The following is a 23,691-nucleotide window of genomic DNA, read 5'->3' as shown; positions in this document are numbered from 1 at the left end:
GAACAGGAAGAATTTCTGCTCTTCCTTCTTTTTTAACCTTCCATGTACCTTAAGGACAGCATTCTGCTTCAGGACCTCAGATCCCTATCCCCCCCAGAAAATTTTAATTCCAGTTCCTGACACCCATCACTTTGACTTACTCCTCTGAGGTTCATCCCTCCAGATAATTGTATTATCTCTCTGGCCATGAAGCCCTTTGTTACCATGGTGAGGCATACATAATTATGTGTAGATAACTGATGGGGCTCTGCTGGTCAGCCTTTCCACCAGATAACACAGAAAACATCCTACCCTTCTCTGTGTTACTCTCCCATCGGTGTGCAACAAGGCCCTACAAGTTTCTCAAACTTAAATATTCCTTCCATGATCTCTATAGACCAATACACACAGACAGATCAATGTGGAAGGAAAACTCTTCGTCAAGGAGCTTGGTGGTCTGGGTTCTAGCTCAAAGTCTGATATGATCAGTAATTTGTTTTGTCACAAGGCACTGGACTTCTCGGGCCCCAGTTCTCCCATGTTGCGCAGAGATGAGACATGCTCCTACAACGTTCCGTAATAGTCCGAGCTGATTGTGTCACTTAACTGAGATTATTTAACAAAGCTTCCCAGCATTAAACATTAACATGGCTCTTTTTATAATGCACAGTTCGCTATCATGCTAATAAATGATTAATTAGAATTCTCTGTCTGGGCCAATAATTTGGCAGGGCTTTTATGATTCATAATTTGTGCTGTGTAGTAAGGTTACCTCTCGAAACTGACATTCTAGCATTTATTGTTTTTATTGCCTCTCTGAGGTGGCTTTGGAAGGAGACACCAGGTGACACATGTTTGAAAAGGGTTTAAAAGTTGGATGCGGTTGGAGCAGACGGTGTTGTCTAGTTGGAGCAGTGGACTGGAACTGCTGTGGACTCCAGGGAGCGTTTGAGCAGAACAGCCAGCAATGGAGAGCTCAACTGTCTGTTTGGCCAATGCAACCGTTTGCAACGGCACGTCCTGTCTGGTACCAGAGAGCAACTTCAACGCCGTTCTAAGTGCGGTCCTGAGCGCCGTCCTGACCATCCTCTTGGCTCTGGTGATGTTCTCCATGGGATGCAACGTGGAACTCAAGAAATTCATGGGGCACATAAAGCGGCCATGGGGCATCTGCGTTGGCTTCCTCTGTCAGTTCGGGATCATGCCCCTCACAGGATTCATCCTCTCCGTGGCCTTTGACATCATCCCCATCCAAGCTGTAGTGGTCCTCATCATGGGATGCTGTCCGGGAGGGACTTCCTCCAACATTTTGGCCTATTGGGTGGATGGCGACATGGACCTGAGGTAAGATCCGTAAACCTCCCAATACCACATTAATGGCACCGAATTAACCTTCTCAGTAGCCTGTGGCATCGTGAATGCCCATCTGCTCTGCCATGGATCTGGGGTTCAGCTGAGACAAGAGACAAAATGCCTTTCCTCGCCTTCCTGCACGGCTGCTGTGCTGTGTGAATCTAAGGGTTCTAGTCTGTGTTTGGGTTTTTTAATCTAACTCAGTTAACGAGGAGCTGGATAATTGCTGTTTCTCTTTGGGAAAAGAGTCAAAGTTTTTCCAAAAAATAAATTCTTTCCAACTCAGAAGCTACACCTGAGAAAGTTTTCCTTGGTATCAGGAAAGAAAACAAAAACTTTCTTTGAGGTGATGAGGAGTCCTGAATGCAAACATGAAATCAAATTGTCCACTAAGCATTAGATGCTAGGATGAGACCACAACCAAATACAGCCAGTTTTTTTGGACAAGCTTTCTCTTGGTATAAAACCTAAAATAAAATTTTTTTAAATGTACATTTGCTTCACTTCTATTATTAATTTAATTGAATTTAAATTTTTTAAAAAAGACTACAGCAGTTTTTTAAAAAATTATGGTTACCTTCCTATAAAATAAACAGAGGATGCTCTCTGCTTCCCACAGAGTAATCTTAATTGCAATGTTTGTCCATTTTATCCTATGCTAATCTGAACTAGCACTGGGGGAAAAAATTAAAAAAACTAATCAGAATAAGGTGAAGCATTAATGGGAGGGGACCAAGAATTTTAATGCTACAAGTTGAGTAGACAAATACGATTTTCCTTCCCTCACCATTCCTCATTTCCGGTGAAAGGTGTGCATTTCTGCAAACCAGCCGGGTATCAGTGTAATGCGTGCTTATTAAATACTGAACAGTAGGCAGCTGTGTTCACCACCTCAGCGGCAACACTCAGAAGAGAGACGCTCACAGTGTGGAAATGTAACCACCGCAAACTGTCAAACTGGATTCCGGATTGACTCAGCACCTAGTGGACACGCGGGAGCCCACCACCTCACTCTGCTGGTGCCGACTTCTCCAGAAGCTTTAGAAAAACCACACCAACCGTGTATCTTCACCTTACATCTCCCTCACATAAGGAAGTACCATCTCTTCCCTGTAACAGATTTTTTTTTTTTTTTCCTAACGAAAGTCCTGGGGGAGCAAAGGATGGCAAGTGTTGTTCAGGTTTGGTTAATCTGTGAACCGCCATATAGCAATAAGGCCTCCTTACATTTCAGCTTAGTTTGACCCGGATGGAGGCACAGAGGTGGGAATCTATAAGCGAGATGAGGGGGGTGAAGTGAATTGAAGACAGGACTTTGCCACCAAACAGCTTTCATGTAATATTACATAATGCAATTTTTCAACGAAATGAAAGAGCCTGTATCACCATGTAAGGCCACACGTGCGATCATCTGTAGGCAGAAAAGTGTGTCTAGTGCTGAGCTGATCAGCTTTGGGGGGAGATTCCCTTCTGGGGGCTGAAACAGTAAAAAACCTTATCTAAAGGTTCTAACTCACACTTTCCTGTGGCTTAAAGGAAATCTTATTTCTCTGGAAACAGGAGATGATTATATAATCTTGCTTCCCTTGCATAACAATTCCTGTAAGAAATAAAAATATTAAGAAATAAGAGAGCCAGAAGTAGAATTTGAAAGGAAAACCCCCAGCTGAATCAGTGTAGATGAATCCTTCAGCGAGTCAGGAGAAGTCGGCTTACAGGCCTGTGGTGTTGAAAATGGTTCATCTTCATCCTGGATAGTGTGCACTCCACTGATTCCCTTGTCTTGTGAGCATCACCAATAACCGCCCAGTGCTATCACCTTAGCTCTCTAGCAATGTCACCTCTCTGGAACTCAAACAAGACCCAGTGAAAGACGTGCCACACCCAAAGCAAATCCTCCTTGACCTCATGGACGTTCTTCACGCAGGACCTACTTACTTGCCCAGTTCTCAAGCTTTGCTGGGCTTTCACCCAGCACAGAGGATGAGAAACAAGAAGTTGGGGCGGGGGGGGGGGGGGGGGGGGGCAAGGTATGAGAGGGGCAGAATTGTGTCTCATGGCAGCAAGTGGCCCCACAATCCTGACCTCAATTTAAAGATTAAAATGCCTCCAAGGTGAAGAAGACAACTCACAAAACACAGCAGCTCTTCTTTTTTGTGACCTCATGGACTGTAGCCCCCAGGCTCCTCTGTCCACGGAATTCTCCAAGCAAGACTGCTGGGGTGGGTAGCCATTCCCTTCTCCAGGGGATCTTCCCAACCCAGGGATCAAACCCAGGTCTCCTGCATTGCAGGCAGATTCTTTACTGCCTGAGCCACCGGGAAAGCCCTCAGATCTTTTAGGGACAGACAGCTGTATGAAGCCATCACCCAGAAGACACCACTGCGTTTTAGTGGAACAAGTGATAGGGTATCAGGAATAATAATCCTTGAAAGGAGGTTAAATTACACCACAACGAAGGCGATGAACTGCATTATGCATTGCATCTGTTAGAGGAAAAACTGTTGAAATATTTTTTTCTTTAGAAAATATATTTTAGAAAATATATTTCTAAAATATATTTTTTAACTTCAGAAAAATAGATTTTCTTTAGGGCAAATTAAGAAAGTGACATTTCAGCTATTGGGAAACGGTTTGCCAACATTTTTTATTCTTTCCTTGTGAGCAGTGGATAACTAAAGTCTCATGGTCATGTGTGTGGATACAATTCTATCTAACCTTTATATTTCCAGTTCTGTCCCCTGGGGATTTTAGCTGCTCCATTTCCATTTAAATTCTAGCAATGGCAGCCGAGATGTGACTGATTATACCAGCAGGTACCTACACTAGTTGAGCAGATGGCACAGAACAGGAGCAAATCAATATCATTTGGCTTTCACTTTCCTGGGTGTGGTTCCAGGGGGAAATCAAATTCTCTCTCTCTCACCCCATCGTCTCTTCCAAAACCTGAGAAAGTGAAAGTGAAAGGAAGTCACTCAGTCGTGTCCGACTCTTTGCAACCCCATGGACTGTAGCCTACCATGCTTCTCCATCCATGGGATTTTCCCAGCAAGAATACTGGAGTGGGCTGCCATTGCCTTCTCCAGAGGATCTTCCTGACCCAGGGATCAAACCCAGGTCTCCTGCACTGTAGGCAGACGCTTTACTGTCTGAGCTACCAGGGAAGTCATCAATTTGCAGTCTCTGGTGACTTCACACACACACACACACACACACACACACACACACACACACACACACACACACACACACACACACACACGACAAAATAAAGACCTTGCTAATGGAATCCTCACTCACTGATATACAGAAAGTAGTATTTCAGCTCCTTCACTCCAGCCTAGAAAGTTGTCATGGGAATCTTATCAGGAAACAGGTGTTTTCACCTGTTCTAGCACTGTCATGGGTGCATTAGGCACAAAATGTTTCGGGGAGAAACAGAAGTGTTTTCAGGGACCCAGGCTCAGGGTTCTGGGGATGAACATAGAGACCCCCCACCCCCTATATCTGCTCCACACGCAAAGTCTCCCCGTTTTTGAATCTCCCCTTTCTTTAACAATGGCTGAGCACACACTGCACAGGCTTCCCTGGTGCCTCAGTCCTTAAAGAATCCACCTGCAATGCAGGAAACCACCTGCAATGCAGGAGATGGAGGTTTGATCCCTGGGTCAGGAAGATCCCCTGGAGAAGGGCATAGCTACCCACTCCAGTATTCCTGCCTGGAGAATCCCATGGACAGAGGAGCCTGGTGGGGTACAGTCCATGGGGTCCCAAGAGCCAGACAAGACTTAGCGAGTAAACCACCACCACATGACCCAAGGATTTTTCCTTCCCGTTTTCTTTTTTCTCACTTCTTTGGGGAATTGCTGCCTGTGCACCCTTTCTCGAGTTCCCCCTAATTCCTTTATTGCTATGCACAGTCTACACTTGTTTCTATTATTTTCTAGGAAAGTAGGAAATTTTTGAGAAAAGTAAGAAAAGTTTCTAGATTTTCCTACCACCTCCTTTATTCTTTATCCAGGTGTCATTATATTTTTCATCTTCCAGCTTTGTGTTCACTGTTTATTTTAGTTGTTCTAGATTGACCCTCGGGCTTATCACAAAGTCAAAGAAATTCCTCCCATTTCAACCACATATATGTCCAGCTCTCATTTAAGAATTAATTCAACACTATATGGATTTCCCTTTGTTTTTCCCCTCAAAGGAACTGAGCCTTGCCTCTCTTTGCAGCAATTCCTTTTATTTACTGGCAAACACTTAGTAGATGCTATTAGGAGCCACTCACGGTATAAGTTCAGTTCAGTTCTGTTCAGTCGCTCAGTTGTGTCCAACTCTGCGACCCCATGGACTGCAGCACGCCAGGTCTCCCTGTCCATCACCAACACCCAGAGTTTGCTCAAACTCATTACCATCGAGTTGGTGATGCCATCCAACCAGTATATTTTAATCTTCTACTAATCCCCTGAGGTTAGTATTAATACTACTACTTTCTGCATTTGATAAATGATAAAATTAAGGCTCCAAACCTTGGCAGAGGTAACAGTCAATGCATGTGAGAGTCCAAATCAGAATCCAGATCTACCCATTTATCCCTATCCAGACTCTGAACCTCCGTTCAATGCTGATTCTATGTCATCCTTTCCACTGTTCAGCCTCACCTTTATTCTCTTCTTTTGCTGTTTCAAACTTGGTATTTCATTTCTGATTATAGTCTTTTGTATTTTTCATCACTGACTTCACCAAATTTCTCAACATTCACTGGATTCTCATTTATTGCTTTCTTTTAATTCCAAAAAGAAGACAAGAAGGGAAAAAATTCTCCCTGGCAGTGAATAGGGCTAAGACAAGAATTTAAACTGAGAGATTTGTTTTTTTTCTTATCTTACGTTTTCTCTTATTCCAACGTAAATGCAAATGCACGGTAGAGTGTTTCCATCGTTGGCCTCTTTGCTGTTCGTTGTTGCCGTTGTTCGGTCGCTCAGTTGTGTCCGACTCTTTGCGACCCCATGGACTGCAGCACACCCGGCTTCCCTGTCCTTCACCATCTCTCAGAGTTCACTCAAACTCATGTCCATTGAGTTGGTGATGCCATCCAACCATCTTGTCCTCTGTCGTCCTCTTCTCCTCCTTGCTCTTTGCAGAACTTCTGATTTTTTACATAAAATGATTTTTTCCTTTTGTTAATTTATCCTCCTACATTGCTTTTTAAAATTGTTTATCTGAGTTGGTTTTCATCTCATTTCGAGTAGTTCATGCCATCTATTCTCAAGCCTCCTGCAGTGTTTAATGCTCCAGGTAGCCACTAAATCTAAACTGTCCCCTCCTCCAGCTCCTGTCTTGGCCCTTCTCATGGCCTCTGTGAAACTGCTCTTGCCAAACTCAAAACCATGATACAACTTCACAAATTGTCTTAGCAGTGAGTCAGAATTGAAGCTTTCACAAAGAAATTTGAAAGAACAATAAGGAGAGACACAGACTTCCTCCCAAAAGCCATTCTCATGGTTGAAAACAAAAAGTACTCACCCTTCTCTTTGCTGTGATCTAGGTAATGAACACTGCCCCCTTCTCTACCCCACTCTCGTCATCTCCACTCTGGAAAGCATATTGGGTGTACTGGAATAAAAGTAATTTTATTATGGGGAGAACTTTAAATCTATCCTAATTTATTTTTTCAAATAAAAGATAAAAAAGAATGACAAAGGAAGAGAGAGGGGGTTAAATTATCTATGAACTCCAGGATTTTACTTATAAGTAGGATCAAGAACTGTTTATGACAAATTAACTTATTATTCTGGCATAGAACTCTGCCTTTAGCATCCTCTTGTGAATCTAAGTCAAGGCAACCTGTCACCATAATAGACTGAACCTCTTGGAAGTACTTTATGTACATCCTCAGCATTGGTTACTGTTACACTATTTTAGCTGTACTAAGACAAATTTTTTTTTCTAAATCCTTTAAACGTATTTTAAATGAGTTCATTCTGTTGTTTAAAAAAAAAGATTATCAGGCAAGTTAAGCCCCCTCATAAACATTGCCCTATTCTTTATTTTGCAAAAACTGGGGGCTTTTTTTTTGCAGGTGGGGAGCTGATGGTGTAAACAATTTAATATTTTCCTTGAAGTTCACGTATAATCCCTTTAAGAAATTACTACTCGGATAGTCTCAGTGCTACAACTATTAAAGGGCCTTTCAGAGAAGTCTCTCTGTGCCGAAACACAACACAGCACACACACACACACACACACACACACACACACACACACACACACACACATATGCACACATACCCAGTGGCCAGACAGTGTTAGGGCTAACTGGCTTTTAACGAGCTCCTTGAATCATTCTACGCTTCTGGACACACCGGGTCCCTCAGCCTGTGAGTGGTAACAATTATGACCTTCATTTCACAGAGAAGGAAACTGGCCAGGAGGAGTCAAGTAAGCTAAGAGCCACGGAGGTGGCCACCCCTGCTTCCGAGCCGGCCAGGGTCGGGCCCAGCCGTCCAAGGGCCCCATTTCCTGGGAAGGGACTGTGCACCACCACCACCACGCCCCGAGCACCTCGCAGAGACTGGAAGACCCCCTTAACCCGAAAGCCCTCCTGCATCCACCGCAGTGGTGCTGCAGAAGCATACTGCACGCCCTCCACCTCCAGAGCCGAAGTCCTCCTACTCAGCCAGGCCCACTCGTGCACACGCCGATGCTCCTGGGAGGAGACTCCCAGACCTTGGCTCTCTTTTAAGCTTTTTTATATATAATTTTACTTACTTATTTATCCTGTATTTTTGGCTGCCCTGGGTCTTCGTGGCCTTGTGCAGGCTTTTCTAGTTGCAGCGAGCAGGGGTTACTCTTCGTTACAGTGCTCCGGCTTCTCCTTGCGGGGCCTCTCTCTTTGCAGAACTCAGGCTGTCGGTGCTTGGGCCTCAGTCATTGTGCTCCACGGGCTCAGTAGCTGGGACTCCCAGGCTCTAGAGCTCAGGTCAGTAGTTGTGGCATCTGGGCTCAGTTGCTCCATGGCCTACGGGATCTTCCCGGACCAGGGAATGAACCCATGTCCCCCACGTTGGCAGATGAATTCTTATTCACTGCACCACCAGGGAAGTCCCAGACTCTGGTTCTGCTGAACTCCATTTGCTAAATTTCTTAGCAGAAGTAGAAACGAGGTCCACCCTGCCTGCTCTCCTGGTTTCTTTGGTTTTTGAAGTCAGTTTCCTCTCCTTTACTCAAGCTTTGGTGGGGGGGGTCTAGGAATAATTTGTCTGCTTCAAGGAAAGACACTGAGACGTCTTCCCTTGGGCACGTATTCTCCTTCAGGGGCTTGGAGACCCATCTCATCTTGAGCTGGACAGACACGCCAAAGCCCATGACGTCTTAGCAGGTGTAAATATGTTTGCCGTTCTCTGATTGGAGGCTCTCAGGGCGGCATGTCCAAGCACCGTGTACCTCGTTTAAGAATGAGTTTAAGTTGTCATGAAATATCTTCTCTGATGCTTGAGAAGCAATGGAAAGTGAGAGTGTTAGTTGCTCAGTTGGTCTGACTCTTTGTGAACCCCATGGACTGCAACCCACCAGGTTCCTCTGTCCACGGGATTCTCCAGGCAAGAATACTGGAGTGGCTTGCCATTTCCTTCTCTAGGGGATCTTCCCGACCCAGGAATCGAACCCGAGTCTCCCACATTGCAGGCAGATTCTTTAATGTCTGAACCACTAGGGGAGGCCCAGGAAGCAATGGGGAAGGAGACAAAATAGAAAGGGACTCAGTAGAGATCTCACCATCTTGTCCCTGGTGTGGCCTGCACAGGACATGTATATTTCCATCCATCAGACCAGATGGTGCAACTTGGAGAGAGTCTTTGGCAGGACTTTCTGATCATGGGTGGAGAAAGGAAACCACCTCTTCCCTGGAAAGCCCAGGGGGTCGTGTCAACTTGCCCATTTCCTTCCAGCATCAGCATGACCACCTGCTCCACGCTGCTCGCCCTGGGGATGATGCCGCTGTGCCTGTTAATCTACACCAAAATGTGGGTCGACTCGGGGATGATCGTGATTCCCTACGATAACATAGGTAAGTCACTCGTCAGGCCAGACCCTGAGCCTGGCCATCCTCCCCTCTGCTTGCCCCTGGCTAGCTTCTCAGGCCAGGCTCAGCCTCAGCTAGACCTCACCTCTCACGCCCTCTATAGTCTGTGCAGGCTTGCTCCTTGGAAGAAAAGTTAGGACAAACCTAGGCAGCATATTAAAAAGCAGAGGCATCACTTTGCTAAAAACGGTCCATATAGTGAAAGCTATGGTTTTCGCAGTAATCATGTATGGATGTGAGAGTTGGACCCATAAAGAAAGCTGAGTGCTGAAGAATTGATGCTTTTGAACTGTGGTGTTGGAGAAGACTCTTGAGAGTCCCTTGGACTGAAAGGAGATCCAAACAGTCCATCCTAAAGGAGATCAGTCCTGAAAATTCATTGGAAAGACTGATGCTGAAGCTGAAACTCCAATACTCTGGCCACCTGATGCAAAGAACAGACTCGTTTGAAAAGACCTTGATGCTGGGAAAGATCGACAGCAGAAGAAGCGGGTCACAGAGGATGAGATGGTTGGATGGCATCACTGACTCAATGGACATGAGTTTGAGCAACCTCCTGGAGATACTGAAGGAGAGGAAAGCCTGGTGTGCTGCAGTCCATGGGGTCTGCAAAGAACCAGACACAGCTTAGTGCCTGAACAACAACAAAGGACTCTAGGACAAGTCTCGCCTGCGTTTGAATGAGGATTAGCAGAATCTGAATTCCAAGCCTTGAGCCCATGGGAGAGTCAGTTTTGTCCTCCACTGAAATCAGCAGGGAGAGAGGCTGATGGGAAGGACCCCTGGGCACAGCCGTCTGTACCTGAGGAGGTTGGAGCCACAGGAGGTTCTGTCCTTCCCATAACCCAGAGCACAACTAATCCAGGGGGAGCGAGTTTGCTCCCAAACAATCAAGTTAAAGAAATCCGAAAAAACATTCCACTAATGATTTCAAAACAGGGCATCCAGTAAGCAACAGCCATGAGAAGCCTTCAGGTGAAACACACTGTTTATAACTGTCCCCTGGGGATCATGTCTTGATTCAGAAGGGGATCTACCGACCCAGCTTGGATTCAGGTCCCAGGAGTCAAATGTGCGAGCTGTAACTCTTGTGTCCACTCATCTCAGCTCCCAGATGGTCACCTCCACACCCAAAGGGCCTTTTTCTGTTTGTAGGGGAACAAATAATGGTGGGAGATTAGGTCCCTGGTAAAACGTGGGGTCAAGGGCAGGACAGGATAGTTCCTGGTTTACGCAAAGCAGGTATCTGCCAGAACCAGGATCATCGCGGCTGAGATGTGGGTGGGCTAGTACCTCAGGACTCATCGCTGGTACGCTAATGGTCTTTTCTCTGCTGACCTGGGAGACACATGTCTCCATAATGGGCTGCCACAAAGAGGTGTGGGGGTCCCATGGAAGGGCGCACGTGAGCAAAGACTGGACGGTGCCTCAGAAAGATGGTTGGTTGTAAAAAGGGTTCCTGTTGGCATGGAAAGCTGTCCCAGATGGCTTCCATTTCTAAGAAAGATTGGTTCTGTGATTTAAAAAAAAAAAAAAAAGCGTGATTCAGGTCTACACAACTGAATCAGAACAAACTTTGGCACATCCTCTGGGGACAATCTGTATTGTAGTATCTTCAGATGGTCTCTACTTTCTCTTTATTCCTACCATGGCCATTAGACAACCCCTCCTCCACCCCCAAAAAAGTGGTTCTTTTTGGCACACCTGTTCAGTATGGGGTTTCCCCTCCTGTGGTCCTTCTACTGACCCCAGGGAACTCCTTCCTGCCAGATGTCATCTACTGCAAGCAGGCCTTAGGTGGCTCTGCACAACCACCTGCCTGGGCCTCACGCTGCTCAACCCCCAGTGTGCTGCCTGGGAAGGACACCTTCCTAAAGAGTGCAATTGTTGAGTGGTGTACACTTCTCGCAGAACCTGTCTGCTGAATGAGAATTTTTAATTCTAAATCACTTTTAAGTCTGAAAGTATCCTCCTCTTAATATTCATTCCCTTCTGGAAAATGCCCCCAATGGCAATACTGGGAAATTCTAACTACAGTGTGAATGATTGATAGCAAGGAAAAGAAAGTAAGAATCATCAGTACCTCAAAGGAGAAAGACATCCTCATACAAGGCATGAAGGGAAAAAAGAAAACAGAAGTGGAGAGAAACAGAGAGGAAAAGATTAAAAAAATTTTCCATGAGAGCCTGCCAAACAAAGATATTAACTCCGCTTATTCACCATTTTGCCCAGGCATGTTTTCCAACCTAACCTTCTTGCTATCCTTTAATGTGGAAAACACACAACCTGATTAATTAGCAAGATGTTATCACTACTTTTTCAACGAGGCAGTTTAGGCCCAGGGCATATGTTTAATTTGTCCAAGATGACCAGGGAGCTGGGAGTAGCCCTCGGACCTGCTCTCACCCTGCTCCGTGGGCAGGGCCCTTGTGCCCAGCTCCCATAGGCGCTGCTGACGTTCTGACTCAGCAGACACGCCCTGCGTCCCATCAGAGGATGAGAGCTCGACAGAGACCGAGGCGGCTTGCACAGCCGCTAACACCTCAAACACTGCAGCAAGTTGCTGTTTCTCCTCCTCCCTCAAAGCATTTGAAGAAGTCTAGGACCGGGAACCGTGCATCCGCTTCACCATCGGATTCTCACATCAGCACCGTTGGACAGAATGCTACCCATTCCACAGACGGGAAAACCAAGACTCAGAGGCATAAAGAACTCACAGTTCTCACAGCTTGTGACTGAGGTCCTGCTCTGAGTCTGTCTGACTCCAGGTTCCGCCACGTGATTCTGTTCCCCATTCTCTTTCCTTCTCTTTTTTTTCTTTCTCCCTTCTTCCCTCCTCTACCTGCCACATAAACTTAATTAAAGATCCAGTTGTGGTTCTAATGGCACGAATGTAAGCAGATGCTTTCACATCTAAATAGACAGGTGTTTGCCACAGAGAGCTCAGGCACACGGGGAATACGGTACACAAGATCCAGCCTGCTGGGCAGCAAACGATGGCAGCAACCCACCTCTCCAGGCGGCAGTCCTACACTCTGAGAGAGATGAAGGGCAAAGGGTGTCTTTCCCAGCCAACCTCTCATCAACTTTCAAACCTTATGCGGTCTCGTATGGATCAGGAGAGGAAATGCAACTCTGCCATCGATGTCAACAGCTGGTCCTGCTTGTGCCTGTATCCTGCAGCCTCCGGCTGCCCCCAAAAGATAAAGACCTGCAAGGAGGGGCCGAACACGGAGCTGGGCTGCCTTTGCGCAGACCTGACACATGACGAATGCATCACCAAAGCCCAGTCACACTCACATTCCAAGCACAGCATCGGCTCCCCGATAGAAGACACTACAGGACGGCTGATACACATCAGTGTGGTTTTCCTTTAAGGCGGACAAACACCCCTTTAGGGAACAGTCTGCAGACCCAGAGGAAGAATGATCCTCCCAAGAGCAGGATGCAAGGACACCCAAAGGGGATTTTTCCAGGAGCTTTTACCAGTATGTCCATCGATGACCCTTTTTCATTTCCTTTATTCCATCATTTTCTCCTTATTCTTTCATCCGTAATTTTTTTTTTTTCTTTTTCTACTCTTGGTACACTTAATCCCTCCCATTGTGTAATTTCTGGGAAAAAGTCATTGCAGACCCTTATACTGCCAGGAGGGCCAGAAGGCTGCAAAGACATTACGTTTTCATCACTATTATATTCGTTTTAAATTGACATTTACAGCCCTGGAATCTAGAATGCATTTCCCAGTCCTAGTTCAATCCACTTCAGTACCAAGCAACACCCACTCTCAGAATTTCATTATTCGACTTCACTTTCTCCTAGTGCTTCATAGGGATGTTTGAAAAAGAAACAGCCTGCCAGAAAAGTTACAAGTTGTTTAGTGGTATATTATATAAAAGCAGCCATTGGACAAATGAGTGTTAAATAATAAGGAGAAAAAAACCACATGTCGCAAGAACAGCAGTAAATTTAACACGGAGAAATTGAAGCATGACTCTTTTATCTGGCTGGGTGAGCACGTTCCTGTGAAGAATTATAATTACTTGAAAGGTTGCCAAATATACTATCTCATGGAAAATTTAAAGTTTGCTTTTTCAGCCTATTGTCTCACCTCTCTGCTGCAGGTTTGAATCACGCTAGTCAATCTTAACTCAAAGTCATCAGCCACAGAATGCCCTCAGAATCCTGAACTTTTTTCTTTTATTTCTACTACTATGAAGTAACAGATGTTAAATATTATCTTTATAAACCCCAAAAATACACACATACACACACACACACTTTGAAAAGATATTTTTCACTAGGATATAAAGACTGCAAAGCCAAATAAGCCAAGATTCTGACAAGTTGAAACTAAAAGATATCAATTGACAGTATAAGGAAGTCTAAAAAAAATTAATCTAGGATTTAGGGAAAGGATTTATATCATCAATATAATAGATTTTACCACCAGAAATGAATTATTTGCTGAAGTAGGTGAAGAAGTAGAGTTTGGGGGAGGCTGTTTGTTTTTCAATTATTTTTTGTATTCAAGAAAGGAGTCTGAGCTCTCTCCTGAACCTTTTGGAGACCACTTACTCTTGTTTTCATCTTGCCTGTGCTGCGTTCCGTCGATCACATTGCTCTCTGTCACCTTCAGGTATATCTCTGGTGGCTCTGGTTGTTCCCGTCTCCCTTGGAATGTATGTTAACCACAAGTGGCCCCGTAAAGCCAAGATCATCCTTAAGGTAAGCGTCCCACGTCACTCATGGCGAGGGCAGCACTCAAGTGCCCCAAGGTGTGCGCCGCAGAGAACACCGAGCGAGCTGGTTTCCTCACTGGACCAGAAAGCCCCTTCTAAGGGCCTTCGCTAGCAGACACGCAGCCCATGCTCCTGGAACGTCCTTCCCTGTCCTCCTGGCGAGTTTCTGTCCACACTTTGGGATCCCAGTTCACCCCATTCAAATGTCACCTCTTGGCTTTTTTCTGCTCCGTACACCCACAGCACTTTATTTTACCTCTGCTATGTGGGTTTGTATTATAAAATATATCTAGACAGCTGCCTTGGAAAATGGGTCATGTCTTTCTCATTCCTGTGTCCGTATGTCCAATCCAGTACCTGGCAATTGATAGATTTTATATTTATATAAATATATGTGTGTGTATGTGTGTGTATGGGTAAGTGCATATATATAGATATAAAAATATATTAAATATATAATGTGTATATATTACACACATATATAGATAGAAAATGATACGTATATATATACACATACAAATGATGATACATATAATAAGTAACCATTCATTCCCTTTTACCAACTATATTCTAACCAGAAGAGATGGAGATAGATGATACCGATATATAGACATGGACTGTATGTATGGCTGAGTCCCTTCACTGTTCATCTGAAACTATCACAACGTTGTTACCTGGCTATACCCCAATACAAAACAAAAAGCTCAAAAGGGAAGAAAGAAAAAAAGATGTATAGATATGGACAGATTCCACTTCCCATGGGTAAAATAAGCCATTTAGTGTTCTTCTTTTCCTCTCACACACAAAAATGTTATCATCTCCATTTCTTTTTTCTAATGTGAAAAGGAGAAAGCAATAACGCTGGTTTGGTTTGCCTATGCATTTTTAACTTTCATGGAGTTTCATCTCCATTTTCTCATTACCAAGACAATCATAAAAGGTGACTAGGGCAGGATTTCATCTTCAGTCCTAGATGAAAAAGCTATGACTCGGAGAGGTTTCATGACTGACCTAAGGAAGGCAGGCAGGGGGAGGTGACTTTGGAAGCCAGGTCTTCTGATTCTTCCTGGAGCGGGTTCTCCTTCCCTGTGACAAGGATGATTTGCAAGTAGAACATCTTCTTCGGGCTAATTGAGGTTAACGGCACTCCGTGTCCTGTTAATCTTCCTGTAACTGAAAGCGTGGGGCAAGCACCAGCATTTCCCACCGGTCTGCCATGACCATCGGGCAAGGGGCACACAGGGGGGTCACTCGTTTTCCCGGAAGGACAGAGCGCCTTAGGCTTCTCCTCCCGAAAGAGCACTTGAGTTTGCTTTGACTCATGATTGTCGCTACTGTTGTGTCTTTCTTCCAGATTGGATCCATCACAGGCGCAGTGCTCATAGTGCTCATAGCCGTGGTTGGAGGCGTGCTCTACCAGAGCGCCTGGATCATAGAGCCCAAACTCTGGATCATAGGAACCATATTTCCCATAGCTGGCTACTCCTTAGGGTTTTTTCTGGCTAGAATAGCCGGTCAGTCCTGGCACAGGTATGGTGTTTTTAGTAAATCTGACCAGGAATTTTCTTCTGTAACAGCCACTGTATTCTGCTCTGTGTGGGTGTGTGCACACACGCTCAGTCGTGTCCACCTCTTTGCAACCCCGTGGACTGCAGCCTGTCAGGCTCCTCTCTCCATGGAATTTCTCAGGGAAGAATACTGGAGTGGGTAGCTGTTTCCTACTCAAAGGGGTCTTCCCGATCCAGAGATCAAACCTGCATCCCCTGCATCAGAGGCAGATTCTTTACCACTGAGCCACCTGGGAAGCCCAGCTCGTTTGCTAGGGCTGCTCAAACAAAGTACCAGAAACTGAGAGGCTCCAACAGCAGAAATTTGTCTCCCAGTTGTAGAGGATAGATGTTCAGAATATGGGTGTCAGCAGGATCTGTCCTTTATGAGGAATAAAGGGGAGTCTGTTCAGGTCCCTCCCCTTGGCTGATAGATGCATCTTCCTGTTTCTCCTCACATTGCTTTCTTTCTATGGATGTCTCCACATTCAAATCCCCCCTTTTTATAAAAACACTGGTCATGTTGAACTAGGGTACATCCAAATCATCTGTCTTCACTATTAATAATTGTATCTTTAGTGACCTTATTTCCAAACAATGTCACAATCTGAGGTCTTGAGGGTTAGGACCTTTAGCATATGCATCTAGGAACACTCAATTCAACCTAGAACAGCTGCAAATACAAGGCAAATTCAAAATTTCTCACCTGTCATAACATTCACCCTGTTTCTGAATACATCATTCTGAGTAGATGCATTCATTCCTAAATTATGCCTATTCCCCAGAAAGACAACACTGACTGCCTCTTGTTGTTCAAATCCTCCTGGACCCTCCCCATACAGTGCATGTTGTACTCTTCTGCGATCACATACTCTTATTCTCCAAACAAAATCACTTCCACAAAAGCATCCACATTACAAGGGCTCCTCTAGCCAAGAAGCGGGATGAACTCATGATCCACACAGGTTTCAGCACGTGTGGGCCTGCTCCAAGGAAGGATAGTTCATCTCCAAACAGCACACTGGAATGTAATTTTATTTTATAATTTTTATGTATATAAAAGTTATTCAGTATTATGTTGAATAAGTATATATTATTTATAAATGAATATTATCCAATATATTAAATATAACATAAATAAATTATATACATATGTGCACAATAGAATTAGATGATAAGATATCTTCTACTGCTCAAGGGCAAAATAAGCTAACCGGTGTTCCTTGTTCCTCTGGACCAGAAATATTATAAACCTCAATTTTTTTTAATTTTTTTAATGTAAAGAGGAGAAAACAGTGAGCAGCAGCTTTTGCTGCTTTTTATAGAGGTTTGTTTTTTTAATTTAATTTTACTTTTATTTGGAGGATAATTACTTTACAATTAGTGATGGTTTGTGCCATCCATCACCATGAATCAGTCACAGGCTGATGGCCCCTCCCACTTATACATCCTCCCCACCTCCCTTCCTATCCCACCTCTCTAGGTTGTCATAGAGGTTTTGTAGAGGGTCATATCCATTTTCTGATTATTATAGCAATCATTAGGGTGACTAGAGTAAGATTTCGTCTATGTATATGTAGAGAAAAAGATAAAATATCTATATTATCTAATGATATATTAATAAGTTACATGTTTGTCTAATATAAATAAAACTATGTGAATAAACGCATTAAAACAGATATACATACATATATACGTACTTGTTCTCATATCTCCATTTTTTTTCTGGAGTAATTTTTTTCTTAGAATATAGTGTTGTGTTACTTTCCAGTATATAGCAAAGTGATTATTATATATACATGCATATTGTTTTTCAAATTCTTTTCCATTGTAGATTGTTAGAAGATATTGAAGGTTTCCCAGGTGGTTCAGTGAGTAAAGAATCCACCTGCAATGCAGGTGATGCAGGATATATAGGTTCAATCCCTGGGTCTAGAAGATCCCCTGGATGAGGGCAAGGCAACCCACTCCAGTATTCTTTTTTTTGGGGGGGTGGGGGCAAGGAATAATGACTTTTTTTTCTTTTTTTTTTTTTTTATTAGTTGGAGGCTAATTACTTCACAACATTGCAATGGGTTTTGTCATACATTGACATGAATCAGCCATGGAGTTACATGTATTCCCCATCCCGATCCCCCCTCCCACCTCCCTCTCCACCCGATTCCTCTGGGTCTTCCCAGTGCACCAGGCCCGAGTACTTGTCCCACTCCGGTATTCTTGCCTGGAAAATCCCAGGAAGAGATGAGCCTGATGGGCTACAGTCCATGGGTCGCAGAGCCGGACACGACTGACACAACTAAAGCACGCATGCACGCCCATGATATTGAATATAGCCCCCTGTATAGTAGGTCCCCTTGTTGATTACCTCCTTTATATATAGTCGTGTGTATCTGTTAACCCCAAACTCCTAGTTTACCCCTCCCCGCCCTCCACCATCTTCATGGTAATTGTAAATTTTCTACGCTCATACCTGCTTCTAATGTTACACAACAACGACGCAGAACAACACCCAGAACAAACCGGTGAAAACACTGGTTCTCTGGGCCTCTCCCGCAGGTGCCGAACCGTTGCCTTGGAAACAGGGATGCAGAACACACAGCTGTGCTCCACCATCGTCCAGCTCTCCTTCACCCCCGAGGAGCTCAACCTCATATTCACCTTCCCGCTCATCTACAGCATCTTCCAGATCGTCGCGGCAGCACTGTTCTTAGCAGGTAAGGAGCACTCACGGTCACGTTTCACGGTGATGCGCTTCTTCGAGGAATCCTCAAGTTGCCAGCATGGTATTCTTTAATTCCCTGTTTCTGGCAGTGAGATAAGTGGGTGGGAAAAGTCACACATAATATTATCATGACTTGATATTAAGCATATCAAGATGATGTACTGAGAAAAATGATTCCCTGGAGTAGGAAAGGGCAACCCATTCCAGTGTTCTGGCCTGAGAAATTCCATGGACTGGCGGGTTACAGTCCACGGGGTCGCAAAAGTCAGATACAATGAGTGACTGAGCATACACACACACACTCACGCACACACACATACACACATAGAATATTTATCAGAAAATTGGTATAACAAGAGACATTTATCAGGCTAAGTTATATTGGAAGACATATATGTGTACATATATTATTTATATAGATATATTTGTTTATATATATTTTAGTAGCCATACAATTGAAACAGTTGAAGCACATTCATTCTTTATTTCAAGTACGAGGAATGCCAATTCTGATTTTTTATTTTATTCTAACATAGCATATAGCTTTGATCCATTAGCCCCTGCCACTTGCCAGCTTTCACCCGCTTGAAACTTTTCTCAACATTTGCTTTCTAATGACTGGTGATATTTGACCTTTATTTTCAAAATCTGGTTTTGTTTATTTTTAATAAAGACACTTCACCTTTAAGCTTCATGGCATTTTAACAGGGACAGCATAGTGAAGGCAGATGAAAAATTAACATGACTCTTAAGTGATACAATGACCAGAGGTACAGTTTTGTTTTTTCACTTAGCTCCAATAGGTATTCAACTGGCCCATGGGAGTTAATCGTTCTCCGCGCTGTGGTCTTGAATGTCATTCTCGAAGCACAGTTTTCCTTCCTAGGATAGGACCCTCTGGACCCATTAGATACGTTCCACTGAGTTACCACCGGTTCAGGACAGAGGGTTCCATGGCCTAATTACCTTGTTTTCCTCTTTGTTGGAGATGCACCCAATTTGGTGCACTGTGGGATTTTTCCAAATAACTACTAGTGGCATCTACCAGACAAACCAGAGAAAGTAGACTGGTGATAGAACAATCACATAGATTTACTAGTTAAATAACTAATTCAAAAGGGGTTAATAGATAAGCTGAAGGAATAGTGGAAAAGTGGGTAATAGCATTGGTCTTATGTTTTGCCACAGTTTTAGCAGCGAGAATATAAACAAGGAGGCGCTTCTCCTAAGGACATGCAGTGCTGAGAAGCATATTTTGATGAAAGGATTATAAGTCTAAATGTTTTTTGGACCAATGAAAGCAAAGAAGGAAGGAAAGAAGGAAGGAGGAAATAGTTTGGTTAAATAAAATTAGTGCCAAGGTGAGGATTTCTGGCTCAAAACAGTTTATGATAAAAGTAGAATATTTTAATTAAACACAAGCTCAATTCAGTAGAGTCAATAGCTCAGTGGCTTCAAAACGAATACATTAGAAGTGCGGGAACCAACCATGGAGATATTGATCTCTACATAGTAAGACCTTGGAAGCAGGCTGTTGTCTTTCTCAGCTGTGTGTCGTCACAGAGTTGGCATTTACTGATCTCTTGGTCCTCTCCCAAGGTTGTACTACACACTTGAGCATTTTATCTCACAATTGCCCTATGAGATAGATAGCACTATTACATCAATTTTAAGTGTGAGGTACTAGAGTCTGAGGGTGCCAATAAATAATACCTTCTCTTCCCCTGTTGACTTTGGAACCAAATAAGAAGTAGAAGGGAAAAAAATCAGATACTTAGATAACAAAATAGCACGTTTATTGTATTCAATCGATAAGGCTTAATTAGAAAATACAGCTGGCAACAATGACCAGATGGGCTTGTTAATACCACCCCTTTTCATTGCTTCCCACGGGTACATTTAGCACATAGACACATCAACCACGGGCTAGTCTGTCCAGGTGCAAGCTGATCTCAAAAATATGCTGAGAAACGGCTGCTATGAGAGACTAGCAGCTTCGTGGAAGAGAGGAGGGCTGATCACCCATCAGCCAAGGCCCCACCATCATGGGAAGAACTGAGTGAAGGCTGGGGGAGACAGTTATTCCAGCTCAAATCCTCCAACACAGACCCGCAGACCAAGGTCTTGACAATGCACCTTAGCTTATTTGTTGAGGACCTGTGCATAGCTAGGAGGTGGTGGGGACAGAATACGTGCTCGCTGTGGTTGTTATTGGCAAGCACCAGCAACCTAACTGATGCCTGCCGAAATCAGGGGAGCACATAGCCTCTAGCTGTGGGCTAGGTCCTTCTGAAGTGCAATTGCCCCTCTTACCATGAGTGATCCATGGAACTCAGAGTGGGGATCAAACTCACTAGTTACCTCCCGCCCACAGAAAATGCCAACTGCTTTTTGAGTCACCAATTATAATGCCTGTCTAATGTAAGTTGGCAGCTGATTATTATGAAATTCGCTTCGTCTTCTATGTGTTGTTTTCTAGTGTACGTGGTATACAAGAAATATTATAGAAAAAACAATGTGGAATTTCCGGAGGGCAGAGACAACGAACCAGTGCCTGATTCATCGTTCCAACAGGTCAATGAAGGATTTCAACCAGACGAAAAGCAAACATCAGTGAACCAAAAAGAATCCTAAAGAATATGCTTCAGCTCTAACAATACCTAATTATTTGTTTGGATAGGATATTTGGCAGAAAAAAAGTTACAGTGAAAATTTAAATTTGAATTGAATTTGTGTATTGGTTTTGGTACCAAGCGACTGGTGGTCCAAATATTTAATATAACAAATATTTGTACACACATATATATATGTATATATATATATATATATATATATATATATACACACATATGTATACACTGGTTTTGAATATGGCCCTGAAATATCCTTGAACAGCAGACTAAACCCAACATAGAACACACCAAGAATTTAATAAACAAATTAGAATCCAGCCCATAACTCAATAGGGATTTTGGACATCTGTCATTTGGCCTCGGGAGTCCAATGATGCTCACTTGCTTTTTTGTAGGAAAAACAGAACTCTTCAAATTCAATAGCTTGAATTTGGCAGAGCTCTTCGAGCCCTGGAGCCTTGCCTGTATGACTCTGGTTACTATGAAAGCTAGCTGGTTCACAGGAAGCCCCCCCAGTAGACATCCTGGAGCAGAGAGGGGGCAGCAAGCACAGAGAGCAGGAGATGTATTGGAAGGGACAAGACTGCTCTGGTGGGTGAACTCCATTCAGTGGGACATCATGGCAAATACAAGGAAAAGCAAAGAAACCAGAAACTTGCTTGAAACGCGAGACCACAGTCAATGCGATACACGGGAGTAAGTAGCAATAAGAATGAAGCCAGGGAGCCAGGAGGGAAAGGAGTAAGGTATCACACAGTGTTTGAGAGAGAGGAGGACAAACCCAAGGGCCAGAAGCGGGACGGTCATTGCCAGCTGAGTCCCTGGGCTGCTGTAAACAGGTCTAACAAGAGGAAGCAAAAAGGATTTGGACAGTGGCAGCGAGGTTTCAAGGCAAAGGTGGAACAGCTGGCCGACACTCGGGTCTCCATCATCAGGCTAATTTAATCTCCTTTCCTTCACTCTGCAGCGATCCGTTCTCAATTCAGTTCAGAGTGGACTAGTTCCATTTTCTATAGGGTTGACCAAAAAATTTATTTGGGTTTTTCCGTAAGATGTTACAGAAAAACCCAAATGAAGTTTTTGACCAACCCAATATTTGGCCATTTTTCACTGCCTCATCCATTCCCTTTCGGACCTCTTGGTTTCCAAGGGCCTTTTGATTTGGTTGGTATGAGTTCGGGTCAAGCTGGTGCCTCAACATTACAGGATCATGAATTGTAGGATCAGATCTTAGCTCTTCCAGTATCAACAGGGAGGGACTCAGCTTTTAAATGCGTCCCATTTATGCCTCGTTATACCGGGTTCACATTTACAATTGAATGAGTCTTCTGTATGCTTCTATCATTAGGCAAACATATTAAAAGGAACTAGGGATTTATTTAAAGGCAAGTAGGGGAGAGGTTTTACCAATCTTCCTATTAGGGAGGGCCAAAGACTATTGTTCCAAATGGTGCAAAAGGAAGATTTTTCAGTCTGTCTGTCAAGTTCTTCCTACACTTGTCTCATCAAATGGGGAGCAGGCAGGTGCATTAAAAACACACCATGAATTTATATCATAATTTCAAAATGCCCAAAGTCAAGGGCCTGGATGCCAGCAGCTGCAGCAAGCAGAGTTTTTCCTCCCTGTTCATCAAGATATGTAAGTCAAACAGAATTTGGCTCTCTTGTACAACGTAGTATCTTGTGAGTTGCAGTTTTTTTTTTCTAATGTGCTAGAGGGAAGAAAAATAGCTGAGCTTTCTCAAATGAAAGCTCTCTATTTTTAAATGAGTTTGAAAGCCTGATTAAATTATGTATTTTATTGCCTCTATGAGTATCCTATTAAATGAATATTTTATTTTAAAGGCTTGAATAAATTAAAATAATTTTTGTAATGACTGGGCTGGTCTATTTGGATCTTTTCAACCACTGTCTTCAGTGTTCAGTTCCAGAAACAATAAAGTGAAGTTTTTCAAATGTTCAATTGTTTCTCGAAAAGTGCCTGAAAGAAACTCTTAATTAAATACTCTAGTAATTAGTTCTCCCACTGATACAGATTGAGGTGGTCCCCGAGAAAATTATACTGGAGGAATATTAACCAAAGATTCTTAAAAACATGGTGACAATGCCTGATTTTAAATAATAGTAAAAGTCAGGTGGCTCAGTGTTAAAGAATCCACCTGCCCATGCAGGAGAGGTGGGAGACCCAGGTTCCATCCCCTGATCGGACAGATCCCCTGGAGGAGGAAATGGCACGTCACTCCAGGATTCTTGCTTGAGAAATCCCATGACAGAGGAGCCTGGCGGGCTACAGTCCATGGGGTCACAAAGAGTCAGACATGACTGAGCACACACATAAATAAGACCACCACCACCACTTTCTATGAAAAATGTACAGAGAGAGACAGAGATACTTCATTTACGGTCCTGGTGCATTAAAATCTCTCTCGTCAACAAGACTTGAAGAAATTCAGGTTATGACCTTCACTTGACCGCTCAAAGACACCACTGTGCTCTCCACTAGGAAACTCTCACTCTCTTCCAGAAGGGAACAAATTACCTTTCTGGGAATATCTGGCATCCCATTGCCTCTTAAACTTTTACTTCTCAAGAACCACATTAGCTTAGAACAAAGGTCTTCAGGGTGTGGTATGGA

At 43.7% G+C, this 23,691-nt stretch overlaps 1 protein-coding gene across 1 annotated transcript; it reads left to right on the top strand.

Moving 5' to 3' along the window:
• The first annotated feature begins 746 nt into the window (after nucleotides 1-746).
• On the top strand, nucleotides 747-22,996 carry SLC10A2 (solute carrier family 10 member 2). Its single transcript, XM_065901981.1, has 6 exons — nucleotides 747-1,323; nucleotides 9,279-9,397; nucleotides 14,052-14,140; nucleotides 15,509-15,684; nucleotides 18,258-18,415; nucleotides 20,903-22,996. Exons 1-6 carry the CDS (start codon nucleotides 947-949, stop codon nucleotides 21,055-21,057), a joined length of 1,074 nt encoding a protein of 357 aa, XP_065758053.1. The 5' UTR covers nucleotides 747-946; the 3' UTR covers nucleotides 21,058-22,996.
• The last annotated feature ends 695 nt before the right edge of the window (nucleotides 22,997-23,691 follow it).

The sequence above is a fragment of the Muntiacus reevesi genome, chromosome 11, assembly GCF_963930625.1.
Source record: "Muntiacus reevesi chromosome 11, mMunRee1.1, whole genome shotgun sequence".
Classification (NCBI taxonomy): Eukaryota; Metazoa; Chordata; class Mammalia; order Artiodactyla; family Cervidae; genus Muntiacus; species Muntiacus reevesi.
The sequence above is the reverse complement of the archived record's forward strand: the minus strand, read 5'-3'. Positions and strand labels throughout refer to the sequence as shown.

Bases quoted from the DNA above. Each gene is read 5' to 3' on its own strand.
- SLC10A2 (XM_065901981.1), top strand. From the start codon at position 947: ATGGAGAGCTCAACTGTCTGTTTGGCCAATGCAACCGTTTGCAACGGC. The intron at 9,398-14,051 runs GTAAGTCACTCG...TGTCACCTTCAG, and splicing joins GATTCCCTACGATAACATAG to GTATATCTCTGGTGGCTCTG. The intron at 18,416-20,902 runs GTAAGGAGCACT...GTTGTTTTCTAG, and splicing joins GGCAGCACTGTTCTTAGCAG to TGTACGTGGTATACAAGAAA.